The 22,265-nt window shown below is 38.0% G+C and overlaps 3 protein-coding genes across 3 annotated transcripts; 2 read left to right on the forward strand and 1 right to left on the reverse strand.

Annotated features, from left to right (window-relative positions):
- Positions 1–99: 99 nt before the first annotated feature.
- LOC137101623 (tudor domain-containing 6) lies at positions 100–8,067 on the forward strand. The gene is made up of 4 exons (XM_067480290.1): positions 100–233; positions 2,317–6,127; positions 6,233–6,288; positions 6,500–8,067. Exons 2-3 carry the CDS (start codon positions 2,335–2,337, stop codon positions 6,283–6,285), a joined length of 3,846 nt encoding a protein of 1,281 aa, XP_067336391.1. The 5' UTR covers positions 100–233; positions 2,317–2,334; the 3' UTR covers positions 6,286–6,288; positions 6,500–8,067.
- Positions 8,068–10,090: 2,023 nt separating this feature from the next.
- On the forward strand, positions 10,091–11,925 carry LOC137101643 (ankyrin repeat domain-containing protein 66). The gene is made up of 3 exons (XM_067480326.1): positions 10,091–10,229; positions 11,384–11,612; positions 11,791–11,925. Exons 1-3 carry the CDS (start codon positions 10,091–10,093, stop codon positions 11,915–11,917), a joined length of 495 nt encoding a protein of 164 aa, XP_067336427.1. The 3' UTR covers positions 11,918–11,925.
- A 4-nt stretch (positions 11,926–11,929) lies between these two features.
- Positions 11,930–21,246, reverse strand: adgrf3a (adhesion G protein-coupled receptor F3a). The gene is made up of 18 exons (XM_067480297.1): positions 21,094–21,246; positions 19,933–19,987; positions 19,830–19,842; positions 19,611–19,742; positions 19,355–19,507; positions 19,155–19,258; positions 18,966–19,024; positions 18,760–18,884; positions 18,236–18,451; positions 17,158–17,403; positions 16,929–17,063; positions 15,784–15,895; positions 15,475–15,559; positions 15,054–15,233; positions 13,201–14,538; positions 13,081–13,122; positions 12,420–12,455; positions 11,930–12,330 (listed from the first exon to the last, which is right to left on the reverse strand). The coding sequence occupies exons 2-18, from the start codon at positions 19,978–19,980 to the stop codon at positions 12,268–12,270; spliced, it is 3,087 nt and encodes a 1,028-aa protein (XP_067336398.1). The 5' UTR covers positions 19,981–19,987; positions 21,094–21,246; the 3' UTR covers positions 11,930–12,267.
- Between the last annotated feature and the right edge of the window lie 1,019 nt (positions 21,247–22,265).

Genomic DNA, 22,265 nt, shown 5'->3' on the forward strand with positions numbered 1-22,265 from the left:
CTGTGACGTAAAATTTAAATAAACCGGTCATGATGCACACTTAAAAGGCAATCAAATCGTGCATGTATTTTAGCTCTAAAAAAAGCAAATTGCCTATTTCATTTGTCACACGCCTATAAAATCTCGCGAGTACCCGAACATCCTGAACCCCTGCCACTGGATCAGAGTTCAACGGGAGCAACGTGAAATGTGTTGCCAGCAGCAAACACGATGAGAAAATGTCAAAACGAACGGTCAGTTCACAGTCAGTTGAATTAACTCATCATCTTGAATACCTGAAGGTGAAAACGTAGGCGCATATAACACACCTGGACAGTGACGTAAAGCCGCGCGCCTGACATGAATTGTGGATGCCCGCTTCAATATGCTGTTGCGTGTCATCAGCAGTTGGACTAACAGGCTGGAATGTATTGCGGCTCCTTAGTTTGATTATTTTTGTGCCCTACATGGGACAAGCCTACAAATGCATTTCCTTTAAATAAAATTATAGGTAAGGTTGTGCAAAGCAGTGCTTTCAAGCTCTGGGTCAGAATGACTCTGACTCTTTTGGTTCATCTTAAAGTAATGCAAAGTTTTACTGTAAGAATATTTAAATTAAATAATTTGCAAGGGTAAGTACTGTTTCAACTGTTACTTGATATGCTCACAATTTAAAGTCCGGTATGGATGGATTATGTCATTCAAAAGGACACGGGGCAATGAGATAAAAGGAACCTTCTTTTAAGAACCGTTATACTGAAAGAGATACAAAAACTTTTCAAAATAATTATTATATTATATTTTTTAACTTAGTATTTTTTTAAATCTAGGCCTGTGCCCATGATGCACTTTTGGTAATCTATCCATGGTTGTAGGACAAAATGACCACTTGGACACTGGTTGACATTATGAAAGTGGGAAAAAATGCTAAAAATATTGTAATTTTGACAGTGCTACTCACCTTGGATGCTTAGCACTGTTTGTTGGGCTGTACAGCGATGTCATGCATGTAAATTAGGAAACATTCTCATTTAAACCTGAAATGTTTGCATACTAGGGCCTAACGGTGGTGAACTGGTTGGTGCTTCCACCTCACTGCCAGAAGGCTGCGGGGTCATGCCCTGGACGGTCGGGGCCTTTCTGTGTGGATATTGCATGTTCTTGCCGTGCTTGTGTGGGTTTTCTCTGGTACCCTGGTTTCCTCCCACAGTCCAAAGACATCCATGTTAGGTTAATTGGTTAATATAAAATTGCCCATAGGTGTGAATATGAGTGTGACCCACGACCCACACAGGATAAGCTGTTACACATGAAGGATGGATGGATGTTTACATAGTTGATGGTATACAAAGAAGTTCAATCGAGTCAGTATGAGTAATTTTTGGTGATGCAGGATTCCTGTGTTTGATTTTTCTCCCTCCTCTATAGAATCCATGTGCAGCTTAACTGCTGCATGGTCAATATCACATGATCACATTTCTTTGTACAGTCAATGTCAGTCGAATTAAGTTGAATATTGATTATCTTTCTATTCAACTTAGATTAAAGTCAGGGGACAGTGTGCCAGCTTTGATGTAGCAGTCACAGTTTTGAGGAGTGATTTTAGGTTTAAAGAATACAATAACTATTGTAGGGACTATATTTTTTGAAATGATTGGATGCAATCCTTTTCACAATACTTTCAAACAGGATCATGTTTAATGAAGATACACAGCAGAAATGTATTCTAGAAATACTTCATTCGAGTGTCAGTAAATGATGTTCTGAGGTTTTCATCAAGGATATTTCTTTTATAGAAATAAAAGTTATAGATATAAAATGTTTTGACATACTATCTAAATAACTCTAAACAACAAAATCTAGTTTAATTTGGTACACTTTAAATTCAGCAGTGTGAAATTTTTATTTTTGATTGATTTTTATTTTTTTGATTGATATTAGCACAGATTCTGTTTAGGGGATGTTTTTATCATTACCTAAGTGAAAAAGTTTTGAGGCAAATCTGTTCAGATGAAAATAAGTTTTAAAATGCTTTTTAAAAAAAAAAACTTTTAGTGGTAGTAGATTGCTAACATTGCATTTTAAAGGCAGTGCGTGGGCTAATACCAAGACCACTGTACATCAGTAACTCTTTAGTGACATTGTCAATCGTGTGTGTGTGGCAGCCATTTGTACTAGTCAAACAGATTAAGCCTAAAGATGTTTACCAAATGTTTCGGAAATTCTCAAAACTAATGGTATTATCTTTTAAGTTTTTCAATATAATGGCTCATGTCTTTTTTTTCTTCAATGTTGATGTAATTTTTTTTCTTCTTCATTTTTTCTTCTTTTTTGCAGGTATAGTTGAACTTCATAATGTGCTCAATTCCTGGGCCTCCAACTCCAGGATCGGAAGTATCCGTTGTTATCACAAGAGTAAACTTGAACCCCAGTTATGGTCTTGTGGAGCTATGGGTTAACATGAATGATGGAAGGAGGCATATTTATGAGCAGCTGAAAGAAGACATTCAGATTCCTGAAAGGAAGTTTTATAGATCGGAAGGAAAACCAGGGGACCTCTGTCTGGTTTGGATCAGTGACACCTGGCACAGAGCTGAGATTGTATCAATTCAATGTGAAACCTACAGTGTTTTTCTGATTGACCAGGGACAGACCTATGTTGCCAAAAGAGAAGCTTTAGCATGGGGCAGCAGTGACAGTTTTCTCCTCCCTCCTGAAATTGAATCCTGCTTACTTGCAAATGTCCTCTCCCTTGAGAAAAAGTGGCCTGAAAGAGCCACAAAGTTTTTGGAGTCTCTGGCTGGCAAGAAGTTTAAGGGACTGGTTCAGCATGTGCTGATGCCAGAAAGAACCTTTCTTCTCGACCTGCCTATAGTTTCCAAGCACATGTGTAAGTTTGGAATTGCAAAAAATATTCCAGATGATGAGTTCAAATGCCTTGTGCGGAAATTTCTACATTTACCCGAAAGAGACATGTCTAACACCTACCGTATAATGCAGGAACAGAATTTAAAAGTTAGTTGCCAACTTGAGAAGCATGGCCAGTACTTCTATCCAGAACTGTTAACGGACACATGTGAAACCGTTATTGTGACAGAGGTAATTCATCCAAATAAATTTTTTTGCATGCTCCTGATTTTTACCAAGGCAGTGAATATATTATCAGAACAGCTCCACCAGTATTATAAAAAGGACTCTGATTTTGGAGGGGTGCAACCACAGAGCTGTGGGGATTCGTGTGCTGCCAGAGGGATAAATGGCAAATGGCATCGTTCATTACTGAAGCAAAACATTGTGGCCAGTGATAGTGCAGTAGAAGTCTTTCATGTGGATGAAGGAACAACTGAAGTAGTCCCAGTTAGACACATCAGACCGCTGCATGGAAAATTCCTGAGAATGCCAGTTGTCACATATCTTTGTTCCCTTAATGGAGTAAAGGATAAGGGCACGGGATGGCCGACAGATCAGACTGATTACTTGAAATCACTGCTTCTTAACCAGACAGTCGTGGCCAGGTTTGACCACCACAGTATACCTCGAGACCTATATTTTGTGACCGTCTTTACAGGCAACGCTACGTGCATAAATGATTGTTTCACAGAGAAGACAGCAGTTCCTCAGCCTTTCAAGGCCGAACAAGACTCGGATGTTCAGAATGAAACCATTTCCTCCTCGTTTCTCAACTCACTTGAAGATGAAAAATACACGTATTGCAACAAAGTCAATGGAGCAGATAAATATTTACAGGATTTACATCTTCAGCAGACTGACCAGCAGCTCTCAAACAACTCAGAGTTGGCTGGCAAACCAAATGGGGAATTTTTAACACAAGAACATGTGAGTGAACCATTTTTAACAAAGCTAAAACAAGAAAATGTCCACAGAGGTAACGCAATGTCTGCTAGAAACGAGCTAATGATTAGTTCACAATCCACAACTAAAGTATCTGCACTAGAATTTGGGGAGACTTCTGAAGAACAAAGACAACCACCTCTGGATGTAATTCTTGAGGACAAAGAAAATGTGTTGATGGAGACTTTCATAAAAAGTAGCCATTGTGACTCTGAAATAAAACAACTTTCCGTTTCTTCTTGCCCTGAGGGAAATGTGAATGTCTACAAGAGGCCAAACATATTTCAAGATAAAACAGAGGAGGTTTATGCTTCCTGCATTGTTGAACCGCATTACTTTTGGTGTCAGTATGCCGACACTGAAGACCTGAACAAATTGTCAAAGATGGCCCAAGAAGCAGGACAGACACAGCATGACAAAATGTTCCCGGAGACTCTAAATCTTGGCGGCCCATGTCTTGCTCTCTATTCCGGGGACAACCAGTGGTACAGAGCTCAAGTTGTTCAGAGAACTGGTGATAATATCCATGTTCTGTTTGTCGACTATGGAAATGAGTCTGATGTTGACATTAAGAATGTGAGATCACTGCCCAAGAGCCTGCTAGAAATGGCTCCTCAGGCCTTTTTGTGCTCATTGAATGGCTTTGATGAGTCCAGAGGCTCCTGGGATGACAGTGTTTATGATATCTTCTATAATGTCTTACTTGATAAAGCACTCAGAGTGACTGTGCTTAATATTGAAGATTGTTCAGAGATTGCAGTTCCAAGGTATACAGTGCAGATTGAATGTGAAAATGTGATTGTAAATGATGCAATGCAGAAATACTGGAAGACCGTTGCCAAAGAACATATTATAGGAGAAAGCCCTCAAAGGGAAAACTCGCAGTGTAGCCAAACCGAGGTCAACCCAGCCCCATTTGATGTTTCCAACGAACATGTGAAAAATGAAGTGGCTCAAACAGAAGCTTTCCTTCAGGCCGATCAAACCGAGACAAACATGACACACTTCAGTAATTCTACAGGAAATGTAAATACTTGTGTGTACAGGAAGCCAAGCATTTCAAAAAATGAAACCATTGAAGTTTACGCCTCTGTTATTGTAGAACCCTGTTTCTTCTGGTGTCAATATGCCAACACTGAGGATCTCAGCAAAGTGTCAATGCTTGCTCAGGAAGCGGGACAGGCACAGCAGGACATTTTTCCTGAACCTCCTGGTCCTGGCAGTCCATGTCTTGCCTTGTTTTCCAGTGACAACCAGTGGCATCGGGCTTGGGTAACTCAGAGAACGGGCGATACTCTACATGTTCTGTTTGTCGACCATGGGAATGAATCAGATGTCAACCTTAAGAATGTGACATTACTGCCTCAGAGTCTGCTGGACATGGCTCCTCAGGCCTTTTTGTGCTCTTTGAATGGATTTGATGAGTCAAAGGGCTCCTGGGATGACCTAGTTTATGATGACTTCTACAGTGTTCTTGTTGATAAACCACTGAAATTGACAGTGTTGAGCATGGAGGATCATTCAGAGATTCCACTTCCTCAGTATGCAGTGCAAATTGAATGTGAAAATGTGATTATAAATGATGCAATGCAGAAATACTGGAAACCAGCTGCTACCAAAAATGTAAAGATAGAAAGCCCTAAAAGAGAGAACTTGTTGCAGTGTAGTCAAAATGGGACTACACTGTACAAGAACCCAGACATTTCCAAAGGACAGACAGAGTGTGTATATGCCTCTTGTATCGCAGAACCCAGTTACTTTTGGTGTCAGTATGCCAACACAGAGGATCTTACCAAAGTGTTGACACTGGCTCAGGAAGCAGGTCAGGCACAGCTAGACATAATGGTCCCTGAGACTCTTGGTCCTGGCAGCCCATGTCTTGCTCTCTTTTCCAATGACAACCAATGGTATCGAGCTCAAGTAATTCAGAGGACTGACAGCGCTCTCCATCTTCTATTTGTTGATTATGGAAATGAGTCTGACGTGGACATCAAAAATGTGAGACCACTGCCTCAGACTCTGCTGGAAATGGCTCCTCAGGCATTTTTGTGCTCTCTGAATGGATTTGATTGCTCAAAGGGTTCCTGGGATGACCAGGTTTATGACGACTTCTACAATATTCTGATTGATAAACCGCTTAGAGTGACGGTGTTCAACACAGAAGATAATGCAGAGATTTCGGTTCCTCAGTTTGCAGTGGAAATTGAGTGTGAAGGAGTTGTTGTAAATACACTCATGAAGAAATATTGGAAAGGACAGGACACCGAACAAGCTTTCGCAGAAGGTTCGGAATCAGGTTTGAAGACCACAATGATTCTATCTAGTACTTATTGAGATTTAGTAGGTTTTTAGTTAATGTCATATTATTATACTGTAATGCAGTTACTTCTTTCGTCTTTAGTGGACCGAGCTGAGACCAGGACCATGGAGGAGTGTTCAAAGCCCATCAAATGAATGGTAGGACTTAACATGTTTTTCTTAGACAATTATTAATTTTTATGGACAGGAAATTGAATGTGAAAGTTATCTTGTCACTTTTTATCAATGATGTCAACTGGATAAATGAATAATGTGTAATTTAGGTATTAGTCAATTTACACATACTAAGAATGTATAGAATTTTATTGTTTTTAAAATATTTTCTAATTCTTGTGTTTGTTTCTTTCAGCTTTGACTTGATTAAAACCCGTGGGGATCTACAGATGTGACAGAACATCCCAGACGTTTGTGAACTTACAAAATGTTAGAAATTTTACTTACTTTTTACTTACTACACAATAAAATAAAATGTATTATTAAATCAATAAACATAATAAAACTATGTAAATTAATTGATAGTTAATTAATTCTAAAATGTATTATATTCATTCTAATGCAACCAGTAGGGGGCACAAGCCAGTATCTTCTTGTGCCAAATTTAACATGCGAACCATGACTTCCAAACCACATCGGTTGGGGCCCGGATTAACAACGACCGCCACCAGTGCTGTCGACATACAGGGTGCCAGTGAAAATTGGGCTACTGTTGGTGGAAGAAAGAAGAGGAAGGCGTGTTCGTAGGCAGAGAGAAGACAGCAAAGCCAAGAGACTAGGACTGACAGTAGGGACTTTGAATGTTGGCACTATAACAGGGAAGGTTAGAGAGTTGGTTGAGATGATGCAATGAAGGAAAGTGGATATGCTGTGTGTCCAGGACACCAGGTGGAAAGGTAGCAAGGCTCGAAGCTAAGGAGCAGGCTTCAAGTTATTTTACCATGGGTCAGATATGAAGAGAAATGGAGTAGGAGTTCTCCTGAAAGAAGAGTTTGTGAAGAATGTTCTAGAGGTGAAAAGAACAGATGGTGGTAGACTTTGCAAAGAGGATGGAAATGTCTGTAGTGAACACGTTCTTCCAGAAGCGGCAGGAACATATTGTGACATATAAGAGCGGAAGTAGAAACACTCAGGTGGACTATATCTTGCATCGCATATTCTGAAAGAGATCAGTGACTGCAAAGTACTGGTAGGGGAGGGTGTAGCTAGACAACACAGGATGGTGGTGTATAAAATGACTCTGGTGGTGAGGACGATGAAGAGGACTAAGGCAGAGCAGAGGATTAAGTGGTGGAAGTTGAAAAAGGAAGAATGTTATCTTCTCAGGGAGGAGGTAAGACAGGATCTAGGTGATCAGGAGGTGCTTCCGGATGATTGGACCACTACAGCTAATGTGATCAGGGAGACAAATCGGAGGATACTCTGTGTCATTGGGAAACAGCAAAGTGGACAAGGGGACTTGGTGGTGGAATGAGGAAGTCCAGGAGCGTATACAGAGAAAGAGGTTAGCTAGAAAAGGTCAGTGGTGTGGAGCAGGAAGTAACAAAGTAAGAGTGAAGTGAGGAGGGGAATAAAGAGGCTGAAGAGTGGAAAAGCAGTTGGTCCTGATGATCTTGGAGAGTGACAGCATGCCTGAGAAATGGAGAAGTGTACCTGTGGCAATTTTTAGGAACAAGGGAGATGTGCAGAGCTGTGGCAACTATAATGGAATAAAGCTGATGAGCCAAACAATGAAGTTGTGGGAAAGAGTAGCGGAAGCTAGGCTAAGGGCAGAGGTGAGCATTTGTTAGCAGCAATATGGCTTTGTACCTAGAAAGAGAACAACAGATGGAGTATTTGCTTTGAGGATGCTGATGGAAAAGTACAGAGAAGGGTGTTGCATTGTGTCTTTGTAGATTTAGAGAAAGCGTATGACAGGGTGCTGAAAGAGGAGCTGTGGTATTGTATGAGGACGTCTGGAGTGGCAGAGAAGTGTGTTAGAGTGGTGCAGGACGTGTGAAAGCTGTAAGACAGTGGTGAGGTGCTGTAGGTGTGAAAGAGGAGTTCAAGGTGGAGGTGGGTCTGCATCAAGGATCAGCTCTGAGCCCCTTCTTGTTTGCTCTGGTGATGGACAGGCTGACAGATAAGGTTAGACAGGAATCTGAATGGACTATGATGTTTGCAGATGACATTGTTATCTGGGAGCTGGTGAAGGAAAATCTAGAGGTGGAGGTCTGCTCTGGAAAACAGAGGAATTAAGGTTACCCACAGCAAGACTGAATACATGTGTGTGTGAATGAGAGGGACCCAAGTGGAACGTTGAGGTCACAGGGAGCAGAGGTGAAGAAGGTGCACTTTACTTGGGGTCAATGGTTCAGAGCAACGGAAGAGATGTGTGCATGCAGGTTGGAACAGATGGAGAAAAGTGTCAGGTATGTTGTATAATGAAAAGATTATCAGCAAGAATGAAATGAAAGCTGTTCAAGATGGTGGTGAGACCAGTGATGTTGTACGGCTAAGAGTCAGGGGCACTGAAGAAAAGACAGGAGCCAGAGCTGGAGATGTTGAGGTTCTCTTTGGGAAAGACAAGGATGGATAGGATCAGGAATGAGGACATCAGAGGGACAGCTCATGTTAGATGTTTTGGAGATAAAGTCAGAGAGGCCAGATTGAGCTAGTTTGGACATGTTTAGAGCAGAGACTGTGAATATATCGGTAGAATGATGCTGAGGTTGGAGCTGTCAGGCAGGAGGTCTAGAGGAAGAGCAAAGAGGAGATTTATGGATGTAGTGAGAGAGGACATGAAGTTAGTTGGTGTGAGAGAAGAGGATGCAGAGGACAGGGTTATATGGAGGCACATGATTGGCTGTGGCGACCTAAAACGGAACAACTGACAGGAAAAGAAGGGCATGCTGTGTATTAACATTGGTTTTGCTCTTCAGAATGAACAATGTTGAATTATATAGTCCGTATGTTAACTTGCCTTAAGTTGAGATTTGCCAGACTTGAAGTGTAGTGTTAAAATAACTTACAGTTGATGCAGTGATGTGTCACTATTAAAAGATGTTTTCATATGAAGTTTTTAATGTAATGTAACCTTTATTTATTTTGTGCTTGACAACAATCAGGGATTGAAAAAAAACAAAAAATGTTAAAATATTAAAAATAGAACAATATAATAAAAACAACTGTCGGGGATAACTTATTTAAGTATTAAATGCCTGATTTCTTAAAGAAATCTTAAAGTTCTTAAAGACTTTCTTAAAGTCTTAATTTTGGATTTTAAAGTATGAAACTCCGATATAACACGAATATCATGAGGCAAAGGGCTCAACAGCTTAGGGGCAATAACAATAAAGGCTATAAATCTCAAATAATTAGCGTGGGAATTGGTTTGAGCTCTAAATAGATTGAATACAGTAGAAGTAATGAATCACCACGCGCGCACACACATAAAGCAGCACCGTATTACGCAAGTCAGAGAAAATTTTTTAATTCTAAAAAACAAAACATTTGGGAACCATACAGTGTATTGAAATTGAGTTACTTATGCATTTTTATCAGAACTTTGTCGGATTTTTGCTTATTATCGGTTGACAAAAATAAAAACTTCTTTTAAAATTCATAAATGATTACAAACGAGACGATAGAGTAAACCACAAATATTTCAGCTTTTTCCATATAGTGGACAATAAAAAGGAATTCCAGAGATAAATTTATTACTTACTTGAGTTTAACAACATTTTTGTCGCTAATATGGTTTCGCCGCCGTATGAAACACATTTTTATAAGCTTACATGTTCATTGAGTCCCGGTATGTAGCGACTTACATACTGTGTAAACGCTTTGGTTTTCGCCTCCACCTGCAGCAGGTGGCAGCATTAACGGCGCCGTTTCCAGTTTTGGGGAGGAGACTCGGCGCCATGTTGTGGTGTTCAACCGTCGCTAGGCAACCCGTGTAAACGCCATGACAGAGTTGCACCAGGCTGCAGCGGCAGGCAATTTTGATCAAGTTGAGGAAATTCTGAAGCAAAATAAATGCAACCCCAATCAGAGAGACATCGACTGGAGCAACAAGACACCGCTTCACTGGGCCGCAGCTAAAGGTAGTTAGCGGATTGGCGGACATTTTTAACATCCCGATACATCTGCAAGTCACAGTTTCAAGTTACACATGGTCACCACTGACATGACAGCATTCCTAATGTGGCGTGTCTTACAACGCGTCTTCTCCGCGTCAGGGACTCAATGGAATCCAAGAACTGCGCGGTTGACATATGCGGATGTGATATTTACTAATAATTCCATCCACAGCCGTGCATTGCCGGTCCCGAGGCCGGTAGAAATCGGGTAGGGTTGCGTCAGGAATGGCATCCGGTGTGAAAACTGTGCCAAATCATCGTGCGGACAAACGATCCGCTTTGGCTGAACTCATTTAAGAATGAATGAATGTCGGGAAAATGTACAAAGCACGAGTTGCAGCATCAGACATTAGTTCCCATTTTTTTAAAGCCAGGTTGTTGTTGATGGTTAATTCACAGGAAGTGGTAAAGGGGTTCTCATTGACTATAGATTTTTATTTTTAGAAATACCTGAGTGTTGACACAAACGCAGGCCAAAAGTTCAGTAAGTTAAAAACTATAGTTAGAATTATTGAGACATCTCTATTCATATCTTTTAAAAATTGAAACACAAAACTTTTTTGGCAAAACACAATTTAAGCAAATTGAAATTATTGAATGACGCTCAGGAGGTTACATTGCAGTCATTAGAATGAATCACGTAAAACCAAAAAATGTTATAAGCTAATAGTCACAAAGATGCCACACTGATTTCACCTGCATTGATTTATGTCTCAGTCTGCAACAATCACTGCTGTACGGTTTAGCTCGAAAGCTACCATATTTGAAGGACCAGTTTATATTTAAGGCAAATTACAATAGTAGAATTTAACATCTTCTTGGTTTTTACATTAAACATTTTAACACTTTAAATGAGTAGCATCAGAAAACACCTAGAACTAAGCCTATAGGAAAAGAATTAAAAAGCATAGATTATTCTGTTAGTTAAAAGACCTGTCAGCCAGTGATGGGATGATTTGCTCCAATCTTTCCAAGTGTTGTTCGAAATTCTTGAATAAATTATTTAAGGGAATCAGTCAAGCTGGAAACAGGGAATGTGCAGTGTTTTTGCTTGCTGAATGACTCAAACATGCATAGATTGATTTAGAAACCAACTATTTCTCATGCCTTGTCTACAGGACATACAGACACAGTCAGGATTCTCATTGAGCACGGAGCTAGGCCGTGTCTAAGAACAGAGCACGGATGGACTCCTGCCCACTATGCTGCAGAGTTTGGCCAGCTGGCTGTCCTGCGGGTGCTCCACTCCTTCAATGCCCCTTTAGATAAGGAGGATTGCTGTGGAGACAAACCAGTGCGAATAGCTGATATATATGGACACCAGGACTGCGTTCGATTCCTTAAAAAGTATGAAATAAAACCCAGTTTTCAAATTTTTTAAAAATAATTTCATTTTGAGTTTTATGCTTTTGTCATATTTATTCTTCAAGTACAAAGGTTTTCTTTTAAATACAAAGCCCAACATTATGACAAGTCCTTAAATATCAGCAAATTAAGTCAATTGCCCTGTTCTTGTATATTGCAGAGTAGAAGCTGAGCGTGAGATGGCAGGCAAAAAAGAGATCTCAGCCGATGATACAGATGAGGAGTGGGCAGAACATGGCAAAGAAAATGAGGAAAATGGGATCTCTAAACTCAACTATCAAATGTAGGCCTGACTCACCTTCACACAACACAGTGTTAACAAGAGTTACATCCCCTTTCAGGTTTTCTGTGGCACTTTAATGCAATGAAAATGTGTAATATTCAGTATGTATTATGTAACATAAAGCGACAAAGAAAGAATACACTTGACTTTTCCTGTTTTAAACACCAGTGTTTGCTAAATTAACCTTACATCACTGTACCAAGGAATTTATCTTAAATCACTGGTAATAAAACAAAATCAGCAACAAAAACAAGCAAAAATATTCAGTATCAGTAAATAAATATAAATGTTTTTAAGCTACTATAAATCAAATAAAGTATGTTATGATTTCAAAATGCACATTTGAGGCCATTTTCACTTTTTCCAAGATGACTCCAGTTTTGTGGTACTCTCGCTGCGCGTGGTAGATACTGTAGCCTGGAGAGCACAGAAGAAGTATGTGTAAAAATGAACAATATTCATTGTGGTGTTCAAAATGTTAGTAATCCTAGTCATAGTTCACTTACATTTTTTTTGAGACGATTGAACAGTGCTTCACGGATCTGTCAGAATCAGATAAAAACTTTTTTAATGATGCTGAACCCATTGGTGGCATTAAAAAGTAAAAAAAAAAAGTCTACACTTTGTGCAGAAGTGTTTTGTTTTCCAGAATGTCCCGTATTTTGGTACAGCCCCAATAGTGAGCCCCTCCCCCAGTTTGTTTCCAGATCTATGCTGGTACTTTAAAATGGGCCACAATTAAAGTAATTGCTCAGTTTGTTTCATTAAATATTCATCTGAAGGTAGCAGTTATTTATTTTGGTATAAAGATTAGGAAGTGTGAAACAACATGGCTGAGTTAGGGTCTAGAGGTAAAAAAACGATCCCTTTTTTCCGTGATTGGATCGTGATTGGTGGGATAACATCATTCTGTAAATAAAGTAATGTCTCATTTTAAATGCATTTACCTGCAATAAAGTCTCCACCATTATCATTTGTATAGAGCTAAGATTAATACACAGTAATGAAGTACAACTGAACTATTTACCAGCAGACTTTTCTACCACACCCAGAGATATTATGAGACATATTATCACCAACATGAAAGTGACTTCTATTGCATAACTGTTTTTTATTAGTACTGAAAAGTATCATTTATGATATGGTGGTATTTTAAAACTGCCTTACCATTTTATCTCCCAGGCACGTGGTAACCAAAATTAAAAAACCCTGCAAACAAAATGGCAGAGGTTATTGAGCATGAAATACTTTCAACGGTTCAGATGTTTAGTTTAAGATCATGCATACCTGGAATGAATTCAGCACGGTAAAGGCATAATTGACGATGTAGGCTATGATCCCAGATGTGAGGTCAAGAATCATTACACCAAATCCGAAAGCCCAAGTGATACCGAAGATTGGAGTCAGAAGAATAACTGTCCTCATGACAGTTTTGGCAGCAGTTTTATCTTTTTCATGAGATTTATCGGTAATGTTAGGGTGATCCAGAAGCTTCATGATTACCACAAGCATGGAAAACAGATTGATGAAAATGATTATACCGACTGGTATAAGAAATGTAAAGATCGACCCTTTAAAAGCTCCAACATAAACAAGCCAGCAGGTGGACTTGTTGAAGTATTTGCCTTCGGCACCGCCCTGGTTGGTCAGAAATGTGATGAAAACAATAAGAAAAGGACACACATAGCCCAGGATCAATGAAAACCTCAGGTAGTTTTTCTTGCTCACATTGTGGAACAAGAAAACTGCTTGATGAAGAAGAGTGCAGCTCAGACACAACATCCAAAAGAACATAGACAGGTAACAGAAATGCTTCAACACCACAAATGTCTCACACCACAGCTCTGAAATCTGAATTGTGGAAGATGCCAAAAAGCAAACATCTGCAATAAGCAAGCACAGTGAAATGTTAACGTGAGTGGTATGGCGTAAATATAAAGTATTTGTTTTAACTACAGCACTCCACACGATCAATTCTATCACCAGCACGATGACGAGTGACATGATCGATATAGAGAGCCCAGCATAGGTTATCTGTGTCATTCCAGGGAGCTCTATTGGTTTCCTGGACATTAGAACAGCAAATGAAGACAAATGGGTGCAAACACAGCGGGCATTATTTGAAGAAGACACCCATCTACATCCAGATGACGACCAGCGGCTGTTGTTGAAGTCCCATGATACGCACAATATTTCAACATTCGGGGGTCTTTCGCTGAGCAGTTGGAAGTCAATTGTAATCTCAACTGAATCTGATTTTTTCCCATCAGTGGTTGCTGACACGATTATGCTGTTAGGCGTGTAGTCATAGTCACAGGACATATAGTTCTGCAGTTGCTGAAATCCAGCTGCTTTTACATTGCCACTGTTTGAACTACTGAGACTGATGTTGACATTGAACACAGTGTTAGTGCACCCTGTGCTATTGCACGTGTCAACCTCTATATTAGATTTTTTACTCTCACTTGTTAAGTTTGACACGGAAATTAACTTCTCAACAGATTTCAGATATTGCTCAGGCATTGTCACATTGCTGGTGCTGCTGTTGCCGCTGCCAGTGCTGGACACTGTCCAAGAATTTTGAAGAGACTTCTCTAGCAAATTGCTAGATGATTCCAAAAGGTCCTGAAAAGAACGAGGCTTGTTTTAACTGATTGATTTGGTTATATGGCTAAATAAAAAAACATCTATTTGACAGCATTTATGCTGAATATTAGTATTAGTGCAATACAAAAACATTACTATAATACAAAATGATCATTAGTTTGTCATATACATTTCTCTTTTAATCAAAATACACAGAAGGAAAGGTTTGCTTTGCATTTACTTACTCTAGATCAAACATGATGTAAAGTAAGTGAATAGTAAACAGCACGGCTGTTTAATATAAAAAGCTAATTTTCACTGTCATACATGTCTAATATTGTAAGAATCACTTATGTGGAAATGCGACATCCAGAAATGTAATGGCTGCCTCCACCATTAAAATGATGTCTACACAGAAAGGACATTACTGAATGGAGGCCTAAATATACTGAAGTGGTAATAAAATACTGAAAAAATAGCATCAAATTGGGGTTTGGTTTCATAAAATTAGAAAAATGTAAGTAGAAGATAATCAGTACGTCTGTAATACTTACATTCACTGATGATTGGTAAGTTATCTGGATTGGCTTTTCACTCAGCCTTAAAAGTACTTGAACTGAAGTATTTACATTGGCAAAAGTGTTGATAGCCCCTGTGTTATTAGTGGCACCCTGAAGGCTGTTCAACACTGTTGCAGCATTTGAATCTAGTGAGCCAAGTCCAGTGTCAACAATCTGTAACACAGTGATGGTTTATTGGTGATGATACATTGTGTCCAATTAACCAGGTACCATCCAGACTTACAACTACAAAAATCTAAGGCCAACAAACGCACAACAAGGTAATGTAAATGTAAAGACTAATTTTGCTTCCTGGTGACATTATTTGTAGGATTTTGTATTCTTTTCTGCATCAAGACTGTATATGTATCTCACTTTTCTATTGAATAAGGAAAATCTTAAAATGTAGGCTTACAATCGCTTTTTTTAGCACATCGTAAAGATCCTGGTTCACACACATTTGAACCTGGTCGCTCCATTTCCCGAAACCGGTACTTTGTCTGTAGAAAAAAAAAGGAGACAAAACACAACAGAAACAATCAACACAACAATCATTGTCAAAAAAAAAAAATTCATTAATGGTTTCAGCTCCTCAGACTGTTTAAGACCAAGCAGCAATTGTGATGGGTGTTTTTTTTTACTATTTTGAAAAATATAAATGACAGTTAAATGGGAAAAATATATGTGCTAATAAAAATAATTATTAGCTGCAACCCTGCACTACCTTTGGCATTGTCTTTGATTTTCTCCTGTTCCTTTTGTGCATGGTAACACTGCAGTGTATCCAGCTTTGGCATCTGGCCAACCATCTGCAGCTGGACAGAATTGGTCTGTGGCTGAAGAAAAAGAAAGGTGGCTTTATCAATTATTACACAGTAATAACTAATCCGTTACTACAGTAGTAACTAATCAATTTTTACCTTGAAAAACATCTTCAAATATAACATTATTCTGTATAACGTATAGTGATATATAATAGTATAACTTTTCTGGAAATTATCCAGAAAAGTGGGGGAATTGTGTAAAATTGTAAAAAAAAAAATGAAAAGAGAATCTAATTATTTGCGAATCATTTAAAAACTCCCTTCAATTATAAATATTACAAGGGCAAGATATCAAATGCTGAGACTGAGAAAATTCTGTTTTGAAAACTATTTGCTCTTGCTTTGAATTTGTTGCCAGCGACATGTTTAAAAAAAGTTACGACAGAGGTAAAAAGAATGGAGAAAGTTTTGTAAATCTAAATTTAAAAAACACCTGGTGAAAAATTCACACAGATTGGTTGCATCCAAAACAGACATGACTCTGTAGTGGAAGTCACTTCATCGGCTCAGGACACCTCTGACCCCGCTTTCCATGAGTTGCAAATAACTGCATTCTGTTTTTTGACATTTTACACTATCGTGCCAACTTTTCTGGCATGAGGGTTTATATACTTCAATAAATGTAATTGAATAGAATTGTCTTGCACCATGGCCTTCAGTGAACACATACTCTGGCTCTTTCATCAATAAATGTACATATTTATGTCAATTTTTTATTTATTTATTTATTTGTCCTTTCGGCTTATCCCGTGAGTCCTGGGTCGCCACATAAACTACTGAAAATGTTAAATTCATTACAGAAAACTAATGGATATAAATTTGGTTTTTAGGATATTTTACCAAAGACTACTTTTTTGGCTAAATTGCTCAACATGAATGTGACTAGCACATAGTAATGTGCTGTATTGTAGTTGCCGCTACATTCATTTCATCATGGGAATATTTGAGAGCAGTTAATATTATCTAAAATTCAAAGTGAGAATTCAGCCTTTCGAAAAAAAACCCCACATCCTTTTACAATATTTTAATTGATACTAATACGTACCTTTTATGATATTGATATTAATTGTAGCACTTCTTGTTTGATTGCATCTGTTCATAAAACTGCATGTTACTTGTTGTTCAGTCGCTGATTTACAGTTAAGTATTGTAGCAGCTGAATAAGTTAGTTGTCCAGTACCTGCAAATGATAACTTATGCATGTCAAGTAACAACAAAAGATGTTTTCACAAGGATTAATGTAAATAAATGACTGAAAAATAAAGTATACTTACTGGATATAACTTTAATTGCAGCTGGTATGTTTGGGCTTGTCCAACTCACATTATAACTGTCATTGTTTTGCGTTATCTTACAGTCGATTTGTACATTCATTAAATCACTTTCGCTTTTACAATGTGGAAACTGTGGCGTCGTGCTGATGTAAATGTTTGGCAGGAGGGCTACATCCATTACAGCGCTGGCTTTGTGAGTTATGCTTATTCCGCCTGACGTTTTAGTGTAGGAACATGAATATTCTCCTAAAAAAGACAACACAAATGGGGAAGGGAGTGAAACTCACCATATGTAATAAATTTACCGGATCATTTTGACTGTGTTGGGAAGGAAAATAGATTACGTCAGGGAAAATCTAGTTTATTTGATAAATTTTTATTTTAAAATCATCAATTCATTTTCTCTACTGTAGATTTAGGTCACAGACATACATTCTGAGACGCCAAAGTCTGTGAATCAATCAGAGGAGACCACAGTTGAGCTCTACAGTGGGACTCCTTTCAAAATGTAAGCTGCAAGTTTCACTTGAGAGCTGCATACACACTGACATACAGTGCCTGTTCAATATTTGTACCTTCATGGGAAATTGAAAATGTTTACGCCATCGTGGAAGCAGATCCCTACAAAGTAATGTAAATTAGTAGAAAATGTAAAATGTGATTAGATAAGTATTCCTGCCGTTTAAGGAAGTATCATTTATGATACAGGGCGAACACCTATGCAATCACTTATTTTACATTTTTGATTTTTAATGAATTGACTGTGTAGAAATCTGTTTTGAGCTTTTGTGTTTAATAAATAATTAAATCAATCGTTATCCGAAAAGTTCCAAGGGTTGTTGTGGAGATCCACATAAATGCCAGCATTTTAACAAACAAAGTGACGAGAGATGTGAGCTATAAAGTATAAAGTTCCTTTTGTTTCCAAAATGCTGAGTTGAAGTATTGATGAATTCCCACCAAACTGAAACTCAAGAACATTCAACTACTTTAGGAACTACTGCAGTACTTGAGTGCAGGTAACTTTATTACTGTCTAACACAATTTACTTATACACACCGTCTGTAAACACACATACCTGCCCAGAGTTCTGTTATGTTTTTGAGTTTGACTGTGGAAACCATTGGCTCTGACGTCACCTGTGCCTGTGTTCCATTAGTTATGACGTATTGGCCTCCAGGATTTTTTAGCTGCCACAGTGGGTCGGTTTTCAGGTCCTCCTGTGATCTGCATGTGACTGTGTTTTCGCTGTTGTAACACTGAAGGCTAGATGGCACTGTTATACGAACAACACCTTTGAAGAAAAAGATAGGAATCAGTAAAGAGAGCAAGAATAAGCTGGGTTCACAACTCAGGTAAAGTGATATAAACTCCCACTTGAACATAACCACGCATGGATTTATCATGTCTGACTGACAGCTGCCAATTTACACATTCAGCAAACACATTCCTATTCACATGAATTCCCTGTTCAGTTCTGGGAAATCCATGGCTTTTTAGCTGCTAAACACTAACGCAGAGATGTTAGATACAAAAATGTTCATGTGCATATTAGAGCAATTTTCTGTGTTGGAATCGGAAAACTGCATTAGATGGAGTTACCTGAAGTCTGCAGATTAAGTGTGGATGTCAGGTTTGGGAACAGGAGGCTCGATCTGTTTAGCAGCTCTTGTGAACTGACGTCTGAAACAATGATCAACTTAAAATCCGCGATGATGCTTCCAACTCTTCCGTGAGATGGGAAACAAAGATGTCAGTCACATACTGAAAACAGAGAACCATTTTCTTTTAAATTTTAAAACAAATACCTGTAATTGCTAATGGTTAAGATGTCAAATCCCTTTAAAGTGCTGTACACGTCTAGCATCTGAAAAGCAACAAATCATTAATTCATATTTTTCACACATCTGTATATTATTGGAAAATGTAAATGCCTTTATTAGACTATTTCTGATCCAAAAGATAATTATTTAAGTTTTTATGAATACATATTTTACCATTTTTGTCACATTTTTATTACACTGAACAAATTCAGAACTGGATTGCTGTGCCAGACAGTTTTGATAATCCGACGGCAAAGTAAAAGATCCATTGATAGTAACTGTGAAGAAAAAACAGGTTCTGTAGTATTTGTATAATTAATACACAGAGAATGGACAAATGTTTGCAGGTAGAAACTGTAAAAATAGCAAAATACCTGTAGTGTTGTCAATACACATGTGAGGCTGGTTTATGGAGAAAGTACAATTGGTGTTGCCACAACATTTCTGATTAGACTGACAAACTTTGTCACTCCATCTGTAGCCCTGACTACAGTTACAGTTGGTGAAACCAGCGGCATCCTTACAAGCTAATTAAAAAGCAAACACATTAGTTTTACTCTGGGTGCAATTATTTTCACCAGTTAAAACAGTTGGAACATTTAATATTTGAAAAATTAGAAACTAGTTTACATGTTGTGATTTGAATTTTGTCAACAAGCTGGTCTGTGATGTTCACAAAACTCAACTTCAGTATCTCAGTTAGGTTGTTGAGTGCCATTTCCTCTATTATCAGGTTCATATAATGCATTTGATATGATTTCTCTGAAAAAAGACATCAGAAGACCTTATATGTTTAACATTAGACTGTAAAATAATTGCAAATTTTGAAACTCATACAAATCATTTTACCAGTTCCAGTAGCCTGCAAAGTAAAAAAAGAAAAAAAAGTTAAATTTAATATTGCAATTTTGAATTTTGAGATTTAGTTTGCAATCCTGTCTGACGGACTAACCTGAAAGATGTTTACTCCCAGGATGTAAAGAAATATTAAGGTCTGCATCCCGATCCTGCGGTTAATAGACAGAAGTTAGAAAGCTCGGTCATTAGCTCACAACATGACTCTACACTTTCTTGGAGATGACGCTGTATTGAGCTGCGTTATATAGTAACGGATGAGGGGGAACAGAAACACCTGTGAATAACATGCAAAAAACATGTAAACATGTAACTGTGACATTAGTACTAGCACATATAATTGAATTACCACCGAAAACACCGTGTCAGTGTTTAAAACTGAAAAGCTAAACGTACACGTGGTAAAGCAGTTAATTGCTGCAGCTGTACCTAATAATGTGGCTGCCGAAAACAATACCCACACTTCGTACAGCCCAGACGTCTCTCCTTTTAATGCTGATAAGACATAGCAATGATAAATATTTTTCTAGTTTCTACTGTTTGTTCCGCTGCTTTAGTGATTTTGAGCCAAATTTCATATGTGGCAAAGACTTTAAACAGTTAAACGTCACAAATATTTCTTATTGCCTCCGAAGACATATTATTAGACGTATTATTTTACTGTGTGTTTAGCTACCAACAAGTTATTGTTGTTAAGAAATACATGAATAAACACATCTAAAAACGCTTTTAACTGAGCCCAGTGGGTCATAATGACTCCACTACTTCGATACTCTGATACTGCTTATGAATCCAAGACTGTGGGACCTTTTGTGTGTTTTAGTGTTTATTGGTTCTAGCTGTGAGCATGCTGGCACAAAAAAAAATAAAAAAAATTGTGATGCACTGCTATCCCTGGTTACCGTGTTATTTTTAATTTTACTTTAATAGCAAAATAATTTACAGAAGTTCACAGGGTTTTAAGTTGTGTGGTTTACTCCTGTTCTCTTTACAGTTAATCTGATCGTATCAGACGAAATGCTGTGCTGGATAACTGCTATGTAAAGTATATGACTGCTCTGAATTCCTGAGATGATACTATAATTTTTTCTGACATGAGGCAGAAAAAATTATAGTATCACGCTCCTGCACTTGCTATTCTTTCAAAAGTACATTCCAGTGCAAGAGCTTGTATAAAATTTCATGAAGCATTTATTTTGTAGGAAAACATGCACATGGAAATTGCTGAACAAAAATATATAAATAAACATGGGCTGACCTGTTGTCCTTGATCTGTATTAGAGAACTATGGCAGCAGCATCTCACGATGTTAGAAGGATCTGTCAGTGTCCATTTAGGACAACATCCAAGTGACTGATGGACCTGTGGCTGCAGCAGCTTAAAAGGAAATGAAAAACACAAGGGACTGAGAGAGTTTATTGCAAGTACGTATGCAAAGTATTATGACCATCACTGTATGTGGGACTGATTTGACTTTCAAAAACAGGGACTACATAATGTTTATGATTTGATACTATCGGCGTATACAAACAAACTGTGTAATCTTTTTTTCCATATATTTTAATTTTCAGTGTTCACATTAGAAATGGTGCAGACCTAAATTTGTTAAATGTGTTTTACGTGATGTATATTTCTATTTTAATATTTTGTACACATGCAGTGAAACAGCTGTGAATGGTAGAGAGCGACTGTTATCCACTGCACCTGACTTTTCACCGTTCATTCTTGACTTTGGGAATAATTATTTGTATCTTATCGCACCTGCACTTTTTCCTGCAGGGTTTTATTTCGATGGGAAGCTATTCAAAAATATTTGAATAATATTTGAATAGTTCACAATTTTTTTTTTTGGTGAAGAACAGTAACTTAAATAAGACAGAACTAAACCTGCAACCTAACTTTACTTTAAGCATAATGTAATACTTTTCTTGATTGAGCTTTTTGATTTTCAGTATTCTGACATTTCTGAAAGGTTAAAATATGTGTTAAGTTAATGATCGAATAACAGCAACAGCAGAACCAAGAATATTGAAAAGCTCTGTGAAGAACTCGTCCTTATTCTGATCCGGTTTGAATACATTTTGTCACCATCTGAGCTCCCAACAAATAAACTCATTTTTATCAAATATGTGAATTAAAATGTGCAATAAACTTACTGGCCACTTTATTAGGTACACCTGCACAATTAAATGCAATCTAGTACATCACCTCTGTCATGAATTCTACTTTTACAATGTTATAATTTCTCAGTTTTTAAGTTGAAACTGTCAGAAAGGTGATAATTCTACTCTCTGTTTATTACTGAGGTCAAAGTGGGTAGTGGAGTTGTACTGGCCACATTAGAACCGTCTCTTCTTATCGAAGAACATACACCGATCAGCCACAACATTAATATCGTTTTAAAAATGTTTTCTTAATAAATATTAAAAA

Source organism: Channa argus, chromosome 16 (genome assembly GCF_033026475.1).
Source record: "Channa argus isolate prfri chromosome 16, Channa argus male v1.0, whole genome shotgun sequence".
In the NCBI taxonomy this organism is placed as follows: Eukaryota; Metazoa; Chordata; class Actinopteri; order Anabantiformes; family Channidae; genus Channa; species Channa argus.